Raw genomic sequence first — 23,851 nt, 5'->3', positions numbered from 1 at the left:
TGGAGTGTTTCTTCGAGAGTATTCTTAAATGCAGTAAATTACCCAAGTGTACAAAAACCCTTCCGCATATACCTCCTTATTAAAACAGGAATGGGTGGGGCTTATACTGATGAAATTCGTCCTATGCGAGCGCAACAGACGTAGCTAGTGGATCTCGGATATTATTTGCACACCATTTGATATTTTAAGTGTATCTCTTGACTTAGTTATACTGACGGGAATAAGAACTCTCATCTGATCCTGATTTTGTATCAAACTTTTGCTTTGTTTCCCGTGAAAATGGCATTTTGGGGAGAAAAGTTGGGGGTGTTATACTTAATAGTTTAAATAATTAAGAGTTATAAACCTGTTTTTTTACTTCAGAATATTCATGTTAATTCACATTCTCTTATTCTCTGGTTAACAGTACCACTGTCTACGAAGTCTCACAGATTTTTCTTGATTTTTTTCTTTAATAAGATGTTAACAGCTATGCTGACAAATGTATTACGTATATGGTCAACTGCACTGGATGCTATCGTGGCCATATCCAGGAACAATTTGACAACTGTGTGAAGTTAATAATGCCCTAACAGATATAATACGTATTGCAAAATCACCCAGGCATTAAAACGTAATACAAAATGTATACAATGTTCAGCACTTCTGAAAATCACTTTTGTGTATAAGCACTTTGAAAGGAATAAAGATTATTATCCAGTTTTCATTTAATTCATAAATACCATGTTTGGTAATTCTACTGAAAAAAAGACCCTAGATATTTCTATTTGTGAATACACTACCTGCAAATAATTTCTCTAAAGAGATTAGAATTGTATTACTATTCCACTATAGGGTTGCCACCTTTTCAGATGCCCAAAGTGGGACATTTTTGGTACCAACGTCAGATTTTGCAGGCCGAAACATACCCACGGCCAGTACAAAGGACAGAATTTCACTTTTTTTGCCTAAATAAAAGCTTATTCTTGTAGCATTTTATTTGCTTATTCTGTTACTTATAACATTTATGTGTTTCAGATGCAAAATAACTGTTTTATGCAACTATTACATAAAATATAGGAAATAATGTTGTCTTAAAATCTCAAGATATTTGCCAATTTTACAATTTTTTTTTTGCAGGACACAATTGCCCAAAGAGGGACTGTCCCTTGCAGCGTGGGACAGCTGGTAACCCTGCACTACAATCCGTTTTGGTCCCCGACTCTAAATCATTGATCTCAGACATCATTGGCTACACCCTCCTCTCAGCTGATGCTGGTCCCGCTATACTTCACTTCCAAACCGTCCCTGGAACTGATTGGTCTATTCACGCCGCTACCGGGAGCAAAATGTTCCCTGCTGCTGATTGGCCCTCATAAGCATCTGTAGTTTTGCGTTTAGTTTTTGGGAAGGAGGCAAGATGGCTGCAGACCCTACTAAGACTGAATTAAACAGTATTTTCCGACGACTTCGTTCTGTACCAACCAATAAGGTACGTATTAATGTAACTTTGACATTTTAATGAGTTTGAAGTGTAGAGAGCCAGAGCACAAACGTGTCACCTTCCCGTGACAGACAGTACACTATTTGGTAGTGACCGGGGGTCTTATTAAAGGACTAGCATTAATAATACCTGATTACTGTCAAAGTAGTTGGAAGTCTTGGTACGTAACGGTGTTACTTTTGGTAGTATTTTATTTAAATATATATATGCTAATAAAGAGCACATGACAAGACAAGCTTTGGACTGTCTGAAGAAACTGTGTATAGTGGGTGCCTTTGGATCACCTGGGGTGTTCTAAAGGTGGTGATCAGAGTTAAGTTTAACGTTAATATTAGAATGAAGTTGAGCTTTTCAGTATCTAGTGGGAATCTTGTATTAGAGATGACTTGAATCTTCAGCTTGGCGGTGTATTCTACAGTTGAATAGTTCAGCAGTAAAAATATTCAACCACAGATCTCAACACTGGGGTTATACTAGGTATATTAATTGACCACAAAGTATGATTTGGTCATGTTAAATGCACAGTTTAAAAAAGCATCCATAAATTAGGACTTTTAAAAATAAAGTCAAAGCTTCTATTAGACAATACAGGTAAGACCATACATAGCTCAAATGTCTCTGCTCCCTAGTCCACTGTATGCTTTGTCAGTCTTTTCTAACCTACAGTTAGTTCTTTCAGCTAGCTAAACTGGAGCAGTCCCTTGATAAGATTGCCATATCTGCAAGTAATCACACACGTGCACACACACTATATATATATATATATATATATATATATATATATATATATATATATATATATATCTGTGTATGGAACTTTCTCCCAACAAACATCAGCAGTATCAGATCTCTTATATTGTTTAAAACTCCCTTGAAAACATACTTGTCAACAGAATAGTCCTGCACTTGTAACAATCCAATTACTAAGCCTAAGGCACCTTCTTATTCTAATCATTTCCCATCTATATTTTAAAATCTTGATGAAGTTATACCTATCAACAAAACAATGCTGCTCTTGTACCAACACCCTTACTAAGTCCATTCCTGCAGTCAAATCAAGAAAATGTCAAACTCTACCTACTTTCTCACCTGTTTACATCTCAAGTGAATATCTGGTTGTATACAACTTTCATATGCCTCATCAGCGTTTAGATTTCCCAAGAACCCACTGAAATGATTTATATGGTTTGTCATGCTGAAAAAAGTCTGTGGTGGTGCAGCGGTAGCGTTGTTGCCTCCCAGCAAGAGATTCTCCCGTTTGATTCTCTGCTGGAGTGCGGGGAGTACATTCTGTGTGGAGTCTGCATGCCCTCCCTGCGGTTGGGCGGCCGTTTGAAAGACATGCGTAATTGGGCGTGCCTTCGTTGAAGGTTGAACGTCGAGCTGGCACCTCGGCGTTCATGAAAATCTACTGCTAATCATTAGCGGACCGGAGTTCTGCTGTGGCGACCCTTAACCGGGAAAAGCCGAAAGACAACAACAACATTCTGAAAAAAAAAAAGACAAATGTGTATGTGTGCTGTGAATTGAATGCCAGTGGGCCATTAAAAATATCATGTACCCAGTGATTGTAGTCACTTTAACTGTGTACACCTGACTGATCAGATTTAAAAATTGAAGGCCTCATTAATGCATTTCTGCTTCCTTCACACAAACGCACAGTAGCTCTACCAAGCAAGATCTGTGTTTATCTGTGTTCATAAGGCTGCAGGGATGATTCACTTTCATCCACAGGCTGTACACACTAGTTATAGCCTCTTTAACTTAGTATGTCTGAGACGATTGTGATCGGGTACAAATGCCATGGTAATCAATTTCAACTCGTTGCTGTCAGGCACATTCAATGCAACCCACCTTGTATACATTAGACACCCACAACCCCTCAAGTCATTTTGCCCCTGACAGGTCAGATTGATGCATAATTGCCTTTCTCACAGTACTAGCTTATTAAATCTTTTATAATATATTGTCAAATTCTGCAGGCCTAGATCCAAAAGTACATGGATGAAAGTGAAGGTGGTTAGTAGGGAGACATCTGAAGTACATCTTTAGAAGCAAAATCTTGTTATTATGGGACCTGTTCTGCATATCCCGCAGAAAAGGTAGTTGTGAGATGTTTCTCACTGAATAGTTTTAGTTGCTTCTGGGGAATGTGGTCTTAGAATGCAAGAGTGTTGAAACGTGCAGTTGAGAAATAGGACTGGAGGATAATTGAAGCTAGAGAGAAAAACACTACTTCACTGGAGAAGCAAAGGATGCTTTGAACAAGGATATGCGCTGGCTCCTCTTGACTCTGATTAGAGTAAGTGAAGTAGATATTGGAAAATGAATGATCTGATGAAGAGTTTGTTGCAGAAATAGAGTAATCTGTCATGTGATACACTATAGCTGAACTAAATATGAAATGAAGAAATGGTTCTTGACATCTCTTAAATATTGTTATTCACGGACTGTAGTTACAAAGAAGGCAAAATTTACAAGGACAATTCACTGCGGTCAAGCCTGTGCTCCTGTAATAGGGTAAATTAAAGATGTACTAAAATCACCATAAAAAGTTTAGTTATTTATTGTTGGTAGTAAGCTTTATTGTACGGGTAAAGTGGCCTGGGAGATATTTTATATCTATATATACAGTAAAACATGATTTATTTTTAGGGAATAACATAATTCCATATGCCAGATTTTCATTGGTCAGTGACTTGTCTCTGAACCTGTTGCAACAAGTGTCTGTAACAAAAGTTTCAAAATATTAGGAGCAAAGAGCCAAACCGTGACACCTTTTAGAATGACACAATTAAAAATTGGATTCTTGTGATATCTTTATCAGGTTGAATAGTTTCGTACATTACTTGCAGAGTTTAATAAAGTAATGGTTTATGAGGATCACTGAACATTTAAAAAATAATAGTTGCAGTCCTATATCGAGTTAAATCTCTGGCATGCCTATATTATTTATGGGGCTATATAAAAGGTGGTCAGTACACGGTTGGCAAGACCCAACCAGTCAAAAAAATGAGTCACTAAAACAGCACACAGCAAATCGAATGTTAAAAGGAAATGTTTTGCCCCCTGAACCCTATTTAGTGTTATATGCTGCAAACAGTGAAGTTGCAGTACTGTGGGCAGGGGTACTTATTGCTATGTTGTAGCTCTGTGCTGTTTGGCAACTAATATTTTCTGCTAAAGATGTTTCATCAACTTTAGTTCTCTCATTACTTATTATGGGAGGTTTGTAGCTTGGTTTTACAAGAAATTGCCAAAAAGTAGGTCATGTTGTATTAAAAGCTGTAGAATATGGTTGAGAGTTATAGTGGAGTGATCCCGTGGGTCTACTTTACGGGAAAGCGTAAAACCGCGAATACATATGGACCGAACCATATGCGTCAAACTGTAAACGGAAATCTCTGTAGGTGGAGATTTCCATTTACTTCAATGTAATGCGATCTCAGAGTTCGTATATTTAAGTAGTGGGGGGTGCAGGGGGGCTTGCCCCGCCTGTATCTTTTTTTTTTTCTTTATTAACTTTCGAATGAAGAGTTTGATGCATATGTGTCTATCTTTATGCATTCGAACTTTTGAACGTTCGAGTTAATAAAGTAGACCCGATACAGTTACTCGAAGATTAGCGGTGAAATAAACTTTACCAATTAAGTGTTATGCTTGGGACATTATTCCCAGATCAGAAAATGGAGATTGTATTCTTTGCTTTTTTACACTAGTTGCAGACAAGACAGTTTTAAAATGTTGATTGTAGAGCCCAGTGCTGGAAAAACTAAAATATATCATATCTGATGTACAGACACTGTCACTTTTTCAAATTTTAAATATGGAAATTGAAATGGGCGTAATAATTTCTCTTTGCTAACAATCAGTTCCCTCTCTCTTCCAGAAATCCTTAACTATTTTCATTAGTTTTAATGTAGTTTTATCACTTTATTTACAGTAGTTTTATCACTTTATTTACAGTAGTTTTATATTCTGTGTTTCTTTGTTGTTGAAATGCAGTTTTGTTTTCTTTTTGTGTATTCGCTTTTGTATATCAGGAAATCTGTCTGGAAACTGAAATTCCAATTTTTAGTGAAGGCCTGGGGGGGGCTGCAAAACAATAATTCATTTTTGACAATTCAAAAGAAATGCAGTCAACAAACAATCTAATTTAATTTTGTAAGTAGTTTGCTTGCTTTTCATAATTTGTACCAGCTTTGTAATATGTTTGTCTTGTCAGACAAGTCTGTCTTTGCAGACTGCCATACTTGACATACTTTGTGTAATGAGTTGTATTTTAATAGAAAATGTTCTTACATGTGATTTAGCTATAACATCAAAAGTATTGCTGTGAAGACTTTCAAAATATACTACGGTTGAAGAGAATACTATAAATATATGCACATACAACTTTGTCAGGGTGTCTGAGTAGCTGCATTTGCTAAGTGGGTTAAACATGGTTGTAATTTTCTACCTGTGTAGTTTACTTCAGTGAAAGAAAGTAGATGTTTGTGTTGCTTTCCCTATTTTTATTTATCACTTGATGTGGTCTTTGGAAATGTGAAATCTTCTACCCACCATTTTTTTGTCTCATTTTCTTGACTACATGTTCTAGAAAGATTAACTTGTTTACTGTGTTGTGACTTTGTCAGGGTTTTTGTTCCCCTTTTTCTTGACTACATTTATGCATATAGAAAGTAATCATTCGTGTGTGTGTGTGTGTGTGCATATATAACATTTCTTTTGAGTCAACACTTTGTGAACTTTTCAGAGATGATTATTATTTATTATTTTTTTGTATTTTGCCATTTATTTTCTTATAATCAAGAATGACCTTCTTGGACATTTGAATCTCTTGTCAGATTCTTGTTTATGTATTTTCATGTACCTGTGATATGATGTGATGCTGGATTTTTCATATGTTTTCAGTTCTTCCCTCTTTTTCTTTAAACTCGGTTAATCTATGCTATACTTTGATGCCTTATTCAAGTGGCAGTCACTGATGAGCTATATATTTCATTACTAGTATGCATTAGACATTGAATTTATACATTTTTGTAATGCTTCAGTTTCGCATAAGCATTTTGTGTTGACTTTGCTAGCTAACACATTGGTAGACCATAGAGTCAGTGGTACCAGTACCTTCCCGTGAAACTGCATCTTTCCAGTGTCATTTGTAGTCTGTTATTCAACAGCACTGCTTGATGTGCAGTACATTCACCCTTCAGCACTATGCTAGTGGTTAGAGATTTGAATATGGAAGGGCAGCTGTCCTCAGAATCCATATGTTTCTGTTAGGTATCAAAGTATCACTTTGATCAGCCTTGCTTTTTAAGTTTAATTGTGACGTTCTCAACTTGTCCTTCAACAGTCATCCATCAGAAAGTGCTTGGATAACTATTAAGTCCTGTTGATTGATAGCAGAAGTCCTGTCCTGTTACTACCCCCCCTCCCCTCAAGTGCTTTTACCCCTTGCTTGCTGTCGCTTGAGGACATGAATAAAGAGTCTTCGTGGGTTCTGTTCAAGCAGCTTTATTTCATACAAACACATTACTACTGTATACAAACTAATGACTATGATTTTGCATGCTCACTCCCTGGCTGCTCCTTCAAAATGGCACTAGGGGTTTGCACGTGTGGAATATATACGTGCACGTGCAGCCTTGCATGCTTCTTAAAGATATAGCACACATTTTACACTGTGATCTACACCTCCCTCTTTGAGAAATAGATCATGCTATTACAGAATATAATCAAGTCCACGTTGCTGCGTATTTCACACTTGGTTTAGATACCCATACATATAGTGTGACATAAAATGGGGTATTAGACTTAGCAACTGGAATAGTTTCTGTAAATGATTAACCTGTAGAATGTACAAATCACTGTCTGGAATAGTCAGAATTTTGAACACATTCTGGTCTGGAATTAATGTCTGACTCCCTCTTCAAGTTAGAGTTCGCATCACAAATACAGTGTTGTGATTGCAATGATGATGATGATTCTGGTAGATGAAGAAGATGTCTGCGATTCCTCCTATTCTCCATACCTTCAGAATTTACTAAGTAAGGTCTCAGCTTGGCACTGATGCCTGTAATCTGTCCTATTTGATCAAATCTTTTTGTTGACTGGATTTGTACCGTCTCTCCTTACCTCAACGGACAAAGTAATCTGCTCGATCAGTTGTAACTAAGAAGCGTAAAATCCAGAAATCTAAACAATTGAGCTTTGATGGTTTTAGTGTAGATTTAGGCTGCAACAAATTTGAAGAAATGGGTAACGTAGTTCTAGTTTGCCTGGAAAGTAGTCTTTGGGTAAGTGAGCCAAGAATATCATCACGAGGTGCGTTTCTGAGACTAAGCAAATTCAAGAACACATCAGTTTTGTCACAGTTTGACCTTTCAAGTAATTGCATTGCACTCTGCACTGCTCTTTCAACTAGACCATTGGACTGAGGATACTCAGGATTACTAATGACATGTACAAAGTTCCAGTCTTTTGCAAATTTCTGAAACAACTGGCTAGTAAATTGAGTACCATTATTAGAAAAAAAAAGTTTGTGTGGACTACCATTAACTGAGAAATGACGTTTCAACTTTGTAATAGCAGTTGAGGTTAGGTTAGGTAATAGATCGGTCTCAAATCAATTGGAATAAGAATGTACCAGAACTAAATAGTGTAGTGTTGATTGTTTCACTAAAACATATCAGTTGCTACAGTAGATCAAGGTAGTTCAGGAACTGGACTTTGCATTTGCAAAGAGAACCACTTCAGCTATCTGGTGCTATTGCATACTGAACAAGAAGAAAGAACTCTTATCAATGTCTTTTGGCAACGAAAGCCAAAATACTAATTCTTGTGCTCTTCTCTTGGTGGATGTGGATCCTGGGTGACCACGATGCAAAATCTGGATGTATTCTTATTATAAGGAAGCTAGAACAACAATTTCATGACCTTTGAAAATAATGCCATCTTCCATCAACGATTCTTCTCTGTAAGAAAAATGTTTGCACTTCAGGTGGTACATGAGTGCTTTGATGGCCATCTGACATTAATATAATGATTAATCCAATTTTGCAGAAGCTCAATCTGAGTGTGATCTCTTAACTCATCAAAGCTAGTGGTGGAAAAATTACACACTGACATCATATCAAAGTCAGAAGTTTCTGCATCAAGCTGTTGTGTTGTAATCCTGGGAGATCTGTATAAAGTATCCACCAGATAAAGCAATTTGCCTAGAGTAGACCATTCTCAATTTGTACCTTTGCAATTTGAGCATCACTCTTTGTAATCTCGCTGGAGCGGAATGCATAGGCTTCTTTAGAATAGTAACTAGAGGTTGTTGATCAGTTTGTCTGACTAGCTCGACCATAAATATAATCATGAAACTTGGAGCATGCAGATACTGTTGTCAAAAGTTCCCTCTTAGTTTGAGCGTACTGCATCTCAGTTTGCATTAGTGTTTCTAGATGCCTAGGCTACTGGCCTCTTGAAGTATAACTGCGCCTAGACCAAATTTTGAACCATCACAGGAAAAGAGTAACTGGTTTGTTCATGAACACCATAGTATCTTAATGTAGGTAGGGTTGCACTTTTCTGATTGAGGTTTTCAGATGCCTTTTTTGAGGTTTTCAGATGCCTTTTGGTGCTATTCCAGCCATGACCATGCAACATTTTTGCATGTGAGCTCTCTTAAAGATGCTGTCAACTCACTGAAGTCTGGTATAAATGTGCCTAAATAGTTAACCATGCCTGGAAAACGCTGTAAAGCTTTCACATTATCTAGTGCTGACATTTCAAGAGTAGCTGCTTGTTTGGTCGGGTCTGGTCTCAAGCCAGTACTTGTAAACAAATGTCTTGCATAGGTAACTTCTAGAAGTCTGAATTTGCACTTCAGATGATTGAGCTTTAAGTTTTACTTCACATGCTCTGTCTAGAACTTTCTTTAGGTTTCTGTCATGCTTTGCTTCATTGCCTCCAACCAGTAGATCATCTACTGTTATGGCACAAGGATAACCTGAAAAAAATTGCTCCATTGCACACTGGAAGACTTCACTTGCAGAATTTATTCCAAATGGCATCCTTAGGAATCTGTATCTGCCAGATGGAGTACAAAAGTAGTTAGAAATGAGGATTTGTGATCCAGCATCACATGCCAAAACAAACTCTTTGCATCCAAAACAGAAAATACAGTGGCATTCCGTATTTCATCTGCAGCCTCTTTGACTGTGCGCATTGGATGATATTGTCTTTTTACTGCTTTGTTCAAATCTCTTGGGTTAGTGCATATTCTGATTTCTTCTGAGCCTTTTTTTGTTAGCGGCTGCCATGGACGACACCCATTCCATTGATTCTGTGACTGGACAAATCACATCTTGCTGCACCATTTTATCCAACTGAGCTTTAACTTTATCTTGCATCACTATTGGAACTCTTCTTGCTGGTGTGACTACTGGAGTGACCTCTGGGTCTAACTTCATGGAATACACAATTGGAGGTTTGCCTAACTTGTCATCGAAAACATCAGCAGCATACTCGAGAAAGTGGTTCTGAAAAATTAGAACTTGGGGAAGTGCACTTATGTGATGGACTTTTTTAGCAAAAGAATGAAAGATTCATTCTTAAACTATCTTTGAGGCCCAATAAAGATTGCAGTGGTTTTCGGACTACATAGAATAGCAACTTGTAACAGTTCTTGACCAAATAACATGAAAGCACTACAGAACATTCTGTTTGAATTTCTTTACCTCCATAAGCAGCATGTCTTGCACTACTTGTCACATTGAGTTGTTCGTTAATTCTCACGCTAGCAAATGTGTCTACTGATATAACACTACACTTTGAACCAGTGTCTACTTTGAGCTCTGTGGATTTTCCATTAATCCGGACAGTACAAAATACTTCTTGTTAAGAAGTTCACTGCATCAACTCTTTCACCAAGCACTGATGCACCATCTACATAGAAAGTTGACTGCTTCAGCTTTACTTGAACAAGTTGCCTTTTTGTGTGACCTTTCTTTACAACTGAGTGAGGCTTACTTGATTTGCAAAACTTTTTATTCCATTTTTTACACTTGTGACATTGCTGACCATATGCTAAGCACGTTTCTCTTTTAGACTCCTGATTCACACCACAGTTGCGACAGTTAACAAAGCTAGATTTGGGTTTTGCTGATTTCATGCTTGTACTGCACTGAGCTGGTGTAAGCTCCTTTCTTAGAACTTTCTGGAAAGCTGTGTGCCATTTTTGGAAACCCTGTAGCTGCCACGTGCTTAGGCCTGACTTTGTTTGCCACTTGTTATATACTATCTACATGTGCTCTGGAACCAACTGAAACCATGCTCGTGTCACTCGCAAGCATACTTGTGTGTTTCTCTGTCACCTCTTGGATTTGACAAGTCTCTATGGCCTTGTTGAACGTTAAATCACTGTCTCAAAGTAAAATCTTTCTCACAGCAGCACTGTTAATTCCTTTATCGGCTCATCTTTTAAATCACCAAAGCGACACGTTTTTAGCTCTGTTTCTTAAGTCAGTTATGTAAGCTGCAAATGTTTCCCCTGGTTTCTGATCTCTTGTGTAAAACAAATACCACTCTAATGTAATATTTGTCTACGGGTTACACATTTCTCTAAACTTGCGCTTTAAAACACTCTGGGTCTTTCCTTGATTCAACTTGTACAACAATATGGCGGTCTGCACCTTCTTCATATACTGCTGGTGCATACACAAATGAATGTTCGCTTTCTATGGCCTCTGACGCAGCTAGGTTTAGCAAAAGGAATGCCCTTGCGCGTGTCTCTCTCTCTCTCGTATACAAATATTGTACTCTTGCTCAAGCATTCTCCAGCTGTCTGCAATACTCTGATCAAATATAAGTGGTAGGGTTTTTCGAAATCTGTCTGCCATAGTAACACACATGAAGGGCTTTGCAAATGAACATTCCCACATGCCAGAACTAATACCAGTAATTGCCCAATGCCATAGAACTCGTAACTTATACCTTTGTTGGGCTTTTTGGAATTATGCGGATAAACAAACTTAGCACTTTCGAATAACTGGACTTTGCGAAGTAAACTTCTCTGGCGTTTTGGTACTTGTAATGTGGTAAGGGCGAAAATGCTAAAGTCATTTATCATTTTAAGAAACATTTGAGGACTTTACGATATGACTGAATAACTCACGAGCACTGTATGCTTTTTGTAATGTTTTTCTGTAAGAAAGCACCTCTTATCAGTGTAAGAAACATGCCAAGTAGCTGCACAATGTGAATAAATCTAACACCTGTTGCCTTAAACTCAACTTTTTGAAGTAATTGCACTTTGCGAATAACTGCATTCAGCACACTGAAATGTCCCCAAAATGGCAGTACCTTACTAGTCAACTCTTTACAGTACAAGAAGCGTAATGGCGTCACTTTGCGAATAGACACACCCAGCACAAGAAACTTTTCGAAATGGCTATACTTTGAAATAGTTGCACTTTGCATACAATAAACTCTTCAAAGTGCATGCACAGTAATAAGCACACACTGTAAGCACTTTTACACACTTTGAGATACTTCGAATAACTCTAGTTATGCCCTTAATACAAAACGAAGTCGCAGTTATGCACAAACACAGCACTTGGCCAAAACACATACAGTTGCTGATAGATATTGTGTAAATTAAAATGCTTTTCCCCAATATACAGTGTGTACAGCGAAAGGAAATGTGCAAGGCCAAACAGCAGTTTTCAAAATAATATGCTTGCTTTGCAAGGACAGTTTTGTTCAGCGTGGATATTAATAACATATAGCTGTTGGGTTTCTTGGCTTTCAGATGCAATAATAAATAAAATGCAAACAGGTCAAGTGACACAAAGATGACGTGGAGAGACTTTTGTGAAGTCTTCAGATGCAGCAAGGACCAAAAAAGGGCATGAAATAACCATGGACTTTTTCATGACACGACAGAAACCAGAAGAACAAGTCACAAGGACATTAAAAATAACATTGGTTGAAAAGAGTGTATGAACTAGACAGTATGTTTCATTCGGGGGTGACGTTTTAGACTGTGTGTGCCTTAGTCTAGTCATCTGTCTAGCTGTGTTATAATAGAATTGAAATAACTCTGACAGAATTAACTGTTTGACAAGAATTTGTTCTGAGACAAATAAAGTATAACCGATACAGTAGTATGGAGTTTGTCTGGTCTACCTTTGGACATTTTCTTCAGTGACATTTCTTCAGAGGCAAAATAAAGACCTCTGCTTGACATTTCTTCAGACAAGAAAGATATATTTTTTCAGTTGCCTCGTTTTATTTTGCTTAATGTGCCCTTTATTTTTCTTTATTATATTCGTTTTGCCCATTTAAACCCTTTTCACAAACAATATACTTTTCTTGTGCTCGTTTTACTCTAAACATGCCCAGCTCTGACTTGAACACACTCATTTTGCTTTCAACCTGTTCGTATCATCGAATACTTTTATCTTAAACATTTTCTTTAGTTAACAAACTTTTCATACTTTCTGCTTGCCTGATAATGCAGTTTGCGCCCTTGTAATGCCCCTTTATTGTCTTTCGTATCGAATAGTTTGATTTCTCATTACCTTTGATTCTTTCTGGCTGTGTTCGTGCACTTTTCTCTCTGTTTTACCTTCACTGTTGTCTTTGCACCTCATGGCTCTGAATATACTTCTCTCTTCCATCCTGGTTTTGACACCATGTCACTTTCGTGTCTAGGACATGAGTAGAGTCTTTGTGAGTTCTGTTCAAGCAGCTTTATTTCATACAAACACAGTACTACCGTTGTCTATTGACTCTAACTTAAGTAACTTGTTTACAAACTAATGACTATGATTTTGTATGCTCACTCCCTGGCTGCTCCTTCAAAATGGCACTAAGGGTTTGCACATGTGGAATATATATGTGCATGTACAGCCTTGAATTGTTAAAGATATAGCACACATTTTACATTATGATCTACACCTGCCAACCATCAAGACTCCTTTTTTGAGACTTGGCTCATCTATTCCTGTACTAGGGATATTACCCAGCACAGTATGAGGCAAGTGTTCCAGAGGAGGTCATCAGCTAGACAGCCATGAGGGTTCTTTATGCCCTTGCTCACACCTGATCCTGTATAGTGCACACCTTCATCCTCTTCCTAGTTATGTTAGGCCTGGGACCTGCCTGGTGCATGCCTCAACAGAATCATCTTTACTAGGATGTGAGCAATGAGTGCATTTTGTGGTAAACACTAACCTTGTCCTGATATATGTACATGACTGCAGTGACTGCCAGTGCCCTTTTTCTATGCATGTACACAGAATTGTGAAGTGAAGGACTTGTGGTCACAGGGTTGGGAAGACACAGCACATATCCCTGCCAATATTTGCACCTGCTTTGCATGCTCTGGTCCTCCACCCTTAGCAGTAGTGCAGCAGAAGAGCCATTTGGGAACCATCAAACCCCCCACCCCATAATGGATGAACCTTAGCTACTCCTTTTTACATTCTGCCATCCTAAGTTCTTCCAGGGCCTGAGCCTCTACTGGAATTCAGGTCTTCTGAGTCACAGTCAGGGTATTATCATTCTAAACCACAGAGCTGGAAATGTGTTTGTTTTTGTTTTACTTTTGTGTGTGTTTGCCTGTATGTGCATATTTTTACTTCTATATTTATAGATGGGTGTGTGTGTATGTATATAAATGTGTGTACACATGTAAATTTTTTTACTTCTATATTTATAGATGGGTGTGTGTGTATGTATATAAATGTGTGTACACATGTAAACTTTTTTAACAAAAAATGTTTTATTTGTATATAATGTGTGTGTATATGTGTACCTGTGTTTTTATTTTCTCAGTGATCATTCAGAAACATTGAATCACATATCTATTTTTGCATGTCGACAGTTTAACTATGGGGAATGCAAAGGCTTTCCTTTCAAGATTGCTAACTTGCAAAAGAAAAAAAAGATAACTGCCCACACAGCCATAATTTGTGAGAATAGAATTAGGGGTATTATTATGGAAGGGGTTTTTGAAAATGTTGAGGGTTGGGGTAGTAGTAGCGTTAGTTTTAGCAAAGCCCATCTCTACTTCCTTGCTCGTGTGACCTAACTCTGTCACTTTCATAGCCCTTACTCTAACACTAACCCAAAAAGCATTCGCATATATGCACTCAAAAACACTGGCATGCACAGACCACTTAATCGTTACCCTTACCTAGCCCTTAATTACACTCGAGCACAGATCGCACACACAGCACTGCTGGTGAGCTCTCCTTCAACTTCTGGCAATACTAAATAGAATGTGCAATTTTAAAGTGCTGCCACTGTACTTTGTCAGTTTGCGTATGCATTCAACAAAGTAACAAAGCACCCATGTGTGTCATTTGGTAGAAGTCTCATTTGATTGATTCACAAATGGTCAAACTCTTGTGACTGAAGCACAGTTGATAGAAAAGTGTAGACGTCTATAGAAAGAATGTGATGGTTGTCATTCCTCATCAAAAGTTAGGGAAGTGTGTATGGAAGAGTATGTGTAGATTGGCAGTGGCTAGTGTGTGTATGTGTTCTTTTCCCCACAGATTTGGGACCATGAAGTTAGTACCCTACATATTTTGTATACAGGGGGTCTGCTCCCCTGCAAAAACATATTTTAAAGTATATCGTATAGAACACTTCTTTTCTAACAGTTGTATTTAGTGATTTGTGATGCATCAGATGCTCATTTGAGTGACAAACCACAAAATTAGCAGAGGAATAGATCTCTAGCAAGTGGGTATGGTAATAGATCTCTAGCAAGTGGGTATGGTATAAAGCTAAATGCTCATTTGAGTGACAAACCACAAAATTAGCAGAGGAATAGATCTCTGCAAGTGGGTATGGTAATAGATCTCTAGCAAGTGGGTATGGTATAAAGCTAAATGCTCATTTGAGTGACAAACCACAAAATTAGCAGAGGAATAGATCTCTAGCAAGTGGGTATGGTAATAGATCTCTAGCAAGTGGTTATGGTATAAAGCTTCTATCACCCAAATTCAGAAGCAGCAGTTCCACGGTTTAATATGAGGGCGTAGGCTATTAGAAGTAAAGAAGTTGGAGGATGACCATTGTAAATTTGTTTTAAATAGCACATATTTTACAACTGTAAAATCCTCTGGTTCTTTTATCAGATGTTTGGTTTCTTGCACCTCATATTTGGTTGTGTGTTTAGTACACTGCACTTGTCCTTTCTTTGTGGGGCAAACCTCTTGTCTAAGAGAGAATCTCTGTCCTCCTGGGAGATGGTAGATGTAGGTGTGAAGTTCACACTTTGTTTAAACATGTCCAATTTTGTGTCTATTGGAATTGATAGGGTAGTTCCAGGTAAGTAGTCCTGTTCTGAATAGTTATGAAAATCGTTAAGTAGTAAGGAAAGAAGACCGTAATCGATACAGTGGCTGTATTTCAGCCAAGACTTCATGAATGATTTAGATCCTTGTTTAGTACGGTAGCTGATGGTAATCTAATGTAATATTTAAAAGAAATTAAAACTAATGTAAGTAATTTTGGTTTACTTGCATCGGGGCAACTGTTTTACCTGATAAATATAAATTTACAGCCCATTGGGATGATTTCTTATCTTTTCTGGCTGAACAGTGTGTTGTGGAGGTGCTGTGTGATTATTCCACAGAGCTTATCTACTCAGGTTGTTTATTTTGTGGGCTTTACTGTGCTGTGATATTCTAATAACAGTACAGACAGATTAGTTGATTTACTATGGTAGTGAAGTTGATTTGAAGAATCTGCTATTTAGTATTGATTTATAGTCTGTTATTTTACCACTGAAAGGGGAAAGCACCTCTACATAAGCATACCCAATTGACAAGTTAGTTTATTGCACATTTTTTTCTTTTTCTTATTGATTGCAGGTTTTTTAATGTTTAAGGAGAGTATGCCTTTTCCTTTAATCAGTTTTGGTGATTTGGTATATGTAGAATTGTGGGGGATGCAGGGGGCTTGCCTCCCCTGCCAAAAACACTTTCAGGTTTTGATCTTTTTTAGCTGGTCTGTGTGTCTTGTGTTGCTGTTTGTGTTTTCTGGTAGCATGTATGTATGTAGTTTTGGGTTGAAGTGTGGCGGATGTTTTGAATCCTTTTTGACTGTGGCTTGCTTGGGGGCATATGTGGTAGTGTTCAAGCATTGTGTTTTTTTTTTTTTTTTTTTGTCATGTTTTACGATCTATGTTTATTTCACCTGTCATACATATCTACACACTGTGTGTGTGTGATTAATGTATACACATGCATACATACATGGATTCCCTTCAAAACAGCGAATTACCATAACATTGACTCGCATAACAGCGAGACTACATCACTGAAAATTTAAATGAACGAACTCCCGGAATGGGGTATTTCATCTCCAGGAAACTAACCACTTGGCCACCATGGAGATCTTTGCCCTTTTCTCCACTGTAGTGGGACCTTGGAGTTCGTGTATTTAGTTGGGGGGAAGCCCTCCACTTTAGTGGGTTTAATTTGTTTTGGTTCGTGTTTTACTTATCTGTGGCCAAGTGGTTAATCTTCCGGAAGTGAAATATGCTGTACCGGGAGTTCATGCATTTAAATTTTTGGCAACGTGCTATGCGAGTCAACATTATGGTAATTTGGTGTTTTGATATAGATCGCATACATACGCATATACACACACTCCACAAAACATGTCCAGCATTGTTTAATTGCTGAGCCAGAAGAGTCACCTCACATAAAACAGCTTATGCTATTGGATTACCTGAATGATACAAGTTACAAAAAAACTATAAAATGCAAAAGGCTCTTACAGTGTGCTCTATACTGGAGTTACTAGCTGAGGTCTAGCTGATGATGGTCACTGTAGTGTATAGTTAAAGTTAAGCAAAGAGTTATATAGTGCATGGGTCCTAAGTGTAACCCTATCTTAACAGTACATATGGGTGTTTTAGTAAAATCTTAAGGACACCCAAGCACAGTTAAGATGGAGTCTCATGCTAGGGACTATTGGTAAACTGTACCAGTCAGCAAACAAACTAACCAAAAAAAGTGGCAGAAAGTAAAGTGGCTTTTAAAAACTGTTAAAACTTTGTTCTGTCACACTTTGCTTATAATAGGTTTTAAAGCCATTCATTCTGCAAATTGACATTTCATTTCTGCTTGCTGCCTGAAAAATGCTATATGCTTTACTGGCTTTTGAGGGCTTTGAAAACCAGTAAAGTATTTTGTGTCCCTTTTTTTTTTCTTCATCTGTAGTTGGTAGTACATGGAGTAGATGAAGCTCAATGCACTACTAAGAAATTTAAGTGGATATCTGATAACCAGCTTTGTGTGCTTTTGAGATGGATGCAAAGACTTGCATCTTGAGCATGGTTCTCGAGGTGAATTTCTTGATATCCATCATACCTCTCAACCTGTTAGAGCAAGAACTCTGACCAAAGCCTTAAATAATGGGGGACAAAGGACCAAAAATGGAGATAATTTTTAAATATTGCTCTTATAAACTTAGAAAGTTGATAGAGTAACAGGTTTTGCAGTAACATGAATTTTCTGAAGGGTGTGAATTCTGAAACTCTGTCGTCACTCTCTGACCTCAAGTCTTTAATGATTTGCCAGAAAAAAATGCAACGTTTTGAAAAACTGACCAAAAATATTAGGCAAAAGTCTGAACGCTTTGCAAAGGTGTGTATCGTTGAGAGGTATGATATCCATGTCATGAACAGATGATAAGCTGGAGACCCATTCATAAAGTGTGCAAGGGGCAAGTAAGTCTGTGATGACTGGGTTATACAGAATTCTCAGAATGAACAGACCAGTAGCAGAAGGAAGAAATAATCCCGATCTGGTGAAGCGACACTCTGAATTTTAGTTCTTGTTTCTGATATTTCCTCATGAATGCATCTGTGGAATACAGAGACAGTTTGAGCTGTGTCAGAGAAGTCTGGCAGTCAGCATAATTTTACACTGTGCGTGCCCAAGTGGGGAATTACCCAATTTGTCACATTTTTTGGCCTCTTTCCAAAAAAGAAACGTGCACAAAAGTAAGCAGACTGTCTTGTTGGTTTGAAGGTAGAATGGGAAATGTTAAAAATAGATGGACAATTACAAGGGGGAGTTTCAGCCTTATTTACATTCAAGTGAAGTGTGGGTGGCTGTTGCATTTTTAACTGTCACAATGCAGGACAGGCAGTGAATTTGTATTGATATGGCAAATATGCTAAGATTTATTAAACATCGTAATGCGCAGCAGTGTTTTTCTAAGTAAATATTCATTGATATGGCAATTATTCTGCTTTGATCCGGAAGGTTGGTCAATTTACAGCATAACATTTCAATATAAATTATGAAATGAGTTCTTGCAGTATATTAACTGTTAACTTGTATGATAATATTCCAAGGATAGAAAAGCTGTAGTAATGAATCTGATAAATTCACAACTTATAAGAGCATACAGATAGTTGTAAGTCTTTGGGCATTGACTGAAAAGAAAGCTAATGAGAACTTTATGCCAATAGTGTCTTTTCACAAATATTTGTATTAGGAAGGATGAGTGAAGTGAAACATGTCGGAAAATTATCTTGAAGAATTTTAGTAAGCAGTGAGTAAGAATAAACTGAAATTAGCTGACTATAGCTGCGGTTGGTTTTCAAGTTCATTGCTTACAACATAATTTTTCTGAAGAAATGAAATGAGATAAATAAACTGAGCAATGTTCCTAGTTTTTGAAATCCTTCAAGGAGATGCCAGAATTGCAGTCAGAGAAAACCTGACAAGTCTATTTTTCTACATGGGAGTATTTGTGACTGTACAGTGCCATATATTACTTTGTGTATATCAGTTTATGGCTGTATATCGTATTGTATGAAAAAGATCAGTTATGGCTTCTTAACTTGTTCTCATTGATCATTTGCAATATTATTCATCTCGAGTAACTACAAAGAGATTTTGTTCATTACGCTATTGCGGTCAATGGCATGAAACAAGACGTGCTAGGTAACTTGTACTCGGACAAATGTGGGTTAGAATAGATGTTTTCAGTTTGTCTATCAGAAAACAAAAAGTAATGCTAATAACGTGACTGTCAAAGGGGTGTTTTCAGATTTTTTGACTTTAAAGACTTTCCTTATAAAAGTGTCTCTCCCCTCCCAAGTTTCCTAATTTATGACCTTCAGCTTTGCCTGCCAGAGCCATTGTCTGTTCTAAGTGAATGCCAGGCTGTCTTGAATTTGTCTAGTATAGTATATATTTTTTTTATTTAATGAAAAATAAATGTATCTAGAGGAGATGGTAGATGGGTGACAGTTTTTTTTCACAGGATTTCATAACATCTACATAAATATTTGGACAGTGAATAACGCACTTGTTTGTTTTGCTATAACGAGCAGATTTAAAAGAGTAATTGTCAACTGTTTTCAAATTGCTTTGGCTATTAATTTGACTAACACTAGATGCTACATTATGTACTGAGTTGTCTGCTTGCCAGTTGCTTATACATTCAGATACGTGGGTTTTGTGGCCAGTTAATGGCTTCTGAATAGATTGGGAAAAAAGTTTTCTTTTCGCAGAATAGTACTGTAAAGATGTTCTAACAGAAATTTTGTAATTCTTCCCACATGAATGTGAGGCATTAATTTTGAATTTGGGAGAAAGTAAGAAATGCATGTTGTGGTTTTTAATGCTGCAGTATTGTTTCAAAGTCTAAGGATATTGGTTCCAAACTTGAGAACTTCACATGACTTGCTCCCCACATGGTGTATTTACACTGTAAGTGATAGAGCTTTTGAGGTCACTGATTTTTTTTCTTTTGCTTTCACTAATGCAGATTTTTGAAGAAAAAGCATTTTTACTGACCATTACCTTGTAGGATTAAGGCTTTAAGGAGCAGGTGAGAGGGAAGAAATCAGTATTGAACATGGAAGGACTGAAGAACATTATTGTAAGAATAAAGAGGAGAAAGACCGACATTGGCAACATGACTCAAGCTGTGAATGTACAAAGCCAGCTAAATGAGAATTGTATGCTTGCAAATGTAATAAGCAATGAAAACGGCAGGATTAATATGACTGTGATGAAGATCATTCCTTTGTAACAGTTTAATAGTCAATATTACTGAATTAGAAGAAAGAGATTCTTTAGATCTCGTCAGAATAGATATTCTTGTAATTGGATTTTGTTATTAGAGGAACTGATACTTACATTTGCAGAGAAAATAAGCATATCATTAATCGATATTCGTTGCCAGGAGCAAAAATAGAGGATGTGAGACAGGCCTTACAATGCCTTAATGTAAGGAAGAATGAATCTGTTTTTATTCATACTGGTATAAATTATCTCAGCTGCAAGGACTCTGACTGTTGGTAGGGAACTTGCAGCCCTCTTAGATAACATAGCTTGTACAGGTGTTAAGATGTATTTTTAACCAGTCACATCTAGAAGAGAGTCGGGTCATTGTGAAGGAAAAAACTTTTTGGGCATATTTACATGAAAAAGTCCCTTTTTTTAAAAAAAATGGAAATGTGTAGAGCATCTGAGCGTAATTTTGGGCACACATGTTCAGACAGGATGGCATGCATTTGTCAAGCTCAGGAAAGAAAGCCGCACTAGAACACAAGAGAGTCTTTAAGTGCACAAAGTTTTGAGCACTTTAGTTCCAGCTGAAAAGGAACTTCAGAAACAATGTGATCTCTACTTCCTTTTTTATATACACTGAAAAAAAGGTGCCAAAAACCCCTGGCAAAAATTTAAAGGTATACACACACTAAAGAATCCAAGTACTCTTCCCAAACTTCTGGCATCAAATATATATGCATGCTAAACACAAACACCATTAAATATAAAAATAAATATTGTATAAAAAAAAAGCATAATAGCAGATGCGGTAAAAATTAGTAAACAGTAAACTCATAAATAGTTTATATGATCAATTAAACTATTTAAAGACATTTTAGAAAAGCAAGTCCTGTGACAGGCAGTCTGACAATCTTCAAAATAGGCTTGATAGATATTATGTCATTAATACCTGGTGGGGCAGTGTCATTTAATAAAAGCTGCCAGTGAAGCTCCCTCTTCTCAACAAAGGTTTCCACAATCACCACCACTTTCCGGGCATTCCACCTTCTCTAAAATGGTAAAGTCAGATTTCTTTAAATCCTTGCACACCAAAGAATGCTTGTAAAGGGCATTACAAGAGTTGGCTTTACCAATTGTATACACGTGCTGATAGATTCTTGTCCACAAAAGTCCAGTAGGCTTTCCTACATAGAATGCTAGACACGATAGACAGAAGGCTGTATATATGCAACACTCTTAGTATTGCAGTCAGATCTGCCCATGACTGTAATCAATATAGGAAAACCTTCCACAGAAAAACTACTGCCTTCAAAAATAAATCTACACTGTTTGCAGGTTCCGCACCGCTTCATGGCCCAACCATTGGTGGAAACGGTCATAATTCCCACCTGTTTCTAGGATGGTTGTGAAATTTTTATTTTTAAAAACAAATTTAGGTTGTTGCCGCAACTAGTTGGTTAACCCGAGGCATCCAAAAACAGTACTCTAGTGTGCTTTGATGGAACTTTTCAAAGAATGGATGTCTTTGCTGTATTGCAGGATCAAACCCTGTGAAAGGTTATCTGGACTTTTATCATTGTATTTATTCTGACCCAGCGTGGATCCAGGTTGTTGTATAGTGGAGCCATATTGAGAATTTCTATGCTGTATCAGAAAACTACTAATATTGTCCAACATGCCTTGTGGGTAGCTCCTGCTTTTAAACACTTCACCAAGTTTGGTGTCATCAGAAACTAATCAACTAAGCCTGATCAGTTGACCTTTCACCAAATTATTTTTCTGCCATTCAGGGTGACTATCGAAATGCAAATATGCATTTGAAAAAAGTATTTTTCCTGAAAATGTTGGACTTGTATCTTTGTTCCTCGAAATTTTTGTACAATGCGATGTTGAAAATCAATAGAATGTGTTCCATTGGTGGGTAAATTCTAAGAAGTCGGTGGAGAGGTTTAAAAAGTCCAAAAAAGACTTCAGTTCCTTTGAACTGCCCTTCCATAAAATAAATATATTGTCCAGGTATCTGAGAAACTCCAGTCATAGAAGAAAAAGGTGAAGTTAAAACCATAGAGGTCTCCCAGAATCACAATACCTTGTTGGCAAATGTGGGAGCTGAAGCTGCCTCCATGGCCACACCTCTGTGTTGCTTGTAATATTCACCTTCATAGTATACAAAGTTAGCACAAGCTCCATACACTGGAGGATCAAGCTAACTTAAGTGTCACACACATCTGTGCCCCTTACCATAGCTTGATGAAACCAATCCAACCCCTCCTTGTGGGGGATGACAGAAAATACGTTTTTGTCTATTGTAACAAAGAGGGCCTCTGGCAAAAACATGGCTTTAGACATAATCTCAAGAAAATGCTAAGAGTCCTTTAGTATTTGCTGCTTATCCAGTGTAAATGATTTAAGCCTAAAGTCAACAAATTTGGCCAAAGGTTTCATTTTAGACCCAGCAGGAGCTTCAGTAGGTCTTAAGGGGGGCGATTTGTGGATCTTAAGAATTCTAAAAATTGCTGGAGTCCTAGGCTGCTTCACTACTAAAAATTCCCAAGTGGCCATAGGTAAATGAAATGTCACAACATGTCCTCCAAAATCAAATTAATAGCGTGGTAAGCAATGTTGATTTCGTTCCATGAAACCTTGATTAAAAAATGTTCCATCATGTAAATAAGCCAACATTTTGGAGAAATAGCTGTTTGTCCATTATGACCTCCCCCCCCCCCCCAGGTTTCACAATTGATTTATTTTTATTTAACATTTGTTTACTGGGACAGTCCGACTTGGAACAAAGCCAATTTTCAGCCAAGGCCCAGGAAGAAACGCTCCAGATGCATATATTTGTAACATTAATTAGTTAAAATTTAGGAGCATAATTAATTAATCAATGATGCATACTATTAAAATCACTCAAAAATATAATTTCCAGTCTTACTGTTAGACCATTGCTGCAAATTGAAGTCGGAAGAAAAAAAATTAAGAATTAGAAGTCCTCCATTCATTCTGTATTTGTTTACTCCCTTGTTTGCATATGACCCATTATGTGATATCTGTTCATATCTACTTCAGATTGCAGTCACCTGTACCTGTTTTTGTTCATCCTTTTTCACCCTTACCACTGGCCTTTTCCTCCTGCTCTCAACTGCTCCAGTCTCTCTCCACTCCTTTATTATCTAGTTTTTGAATGATATGAAGTCTGAAACTCAAATGTTTGGTCACACCCATTTGTGCACTGCATTGCTAGCGATAGAAATCCACTGTATACTTTTGCGAAGTTACTGGACATAGAGTGCTTTTTTTTTTCCTTAATGGT

General features: G+C 37.4%; 1 protein-coding gene across 4 annotated transcripts in view; it reads left to right on the top strand.

Annotated features, from left to right (window-relative positions):
- The first annotated feature begins 1,340 nt into the window (after window positions 1–1,340).
- Window positions 1,341–23,851, top strand: part of ARFGAP2 (ADP ribosylation factor GTPase activating protein 2) — a 722,347-nt gene continuing 699,836 nt past the window's right edge. For 3 of the 4 annotated variants that reach the window (XM_044082689.1, XM_044082691.1, XM_044082688.1), the window contains exon 1: window positions 1,341–1,471. In XM_044082689.1, the coding sequence (XP_043938624.1) occupies window positions 1,400–1,471 (72 nt within the window). In that variant the 5' untranslated portion in view covers window positions 1,341–1,399. The remainder of the gene's footprint in view (window positions 1,472–23,851) is intronic. The other variant, XM_044082690.1, reaches the window with a different exon arrangement.

The sequence above is a fragment of the Protopterus annectens genome, chromosome 9.part0, assembly GCF_019279795.1.
Source record: "Protopterus annectens isolate FY-2018-M chromosome 9.part0, PAN1.0, whole genome shotgun sequence".
Taxonomy (NCBI): Eukaryota; Metazoa; Chordata; order Ceratodontiformes; family Protopteridae; genus Protopterus; species Protopterus annectens.
Note: the sequence above shows the minus strand (reverse complement) of the source record. Positions and strands in the feature narration are given on the sequence as shown.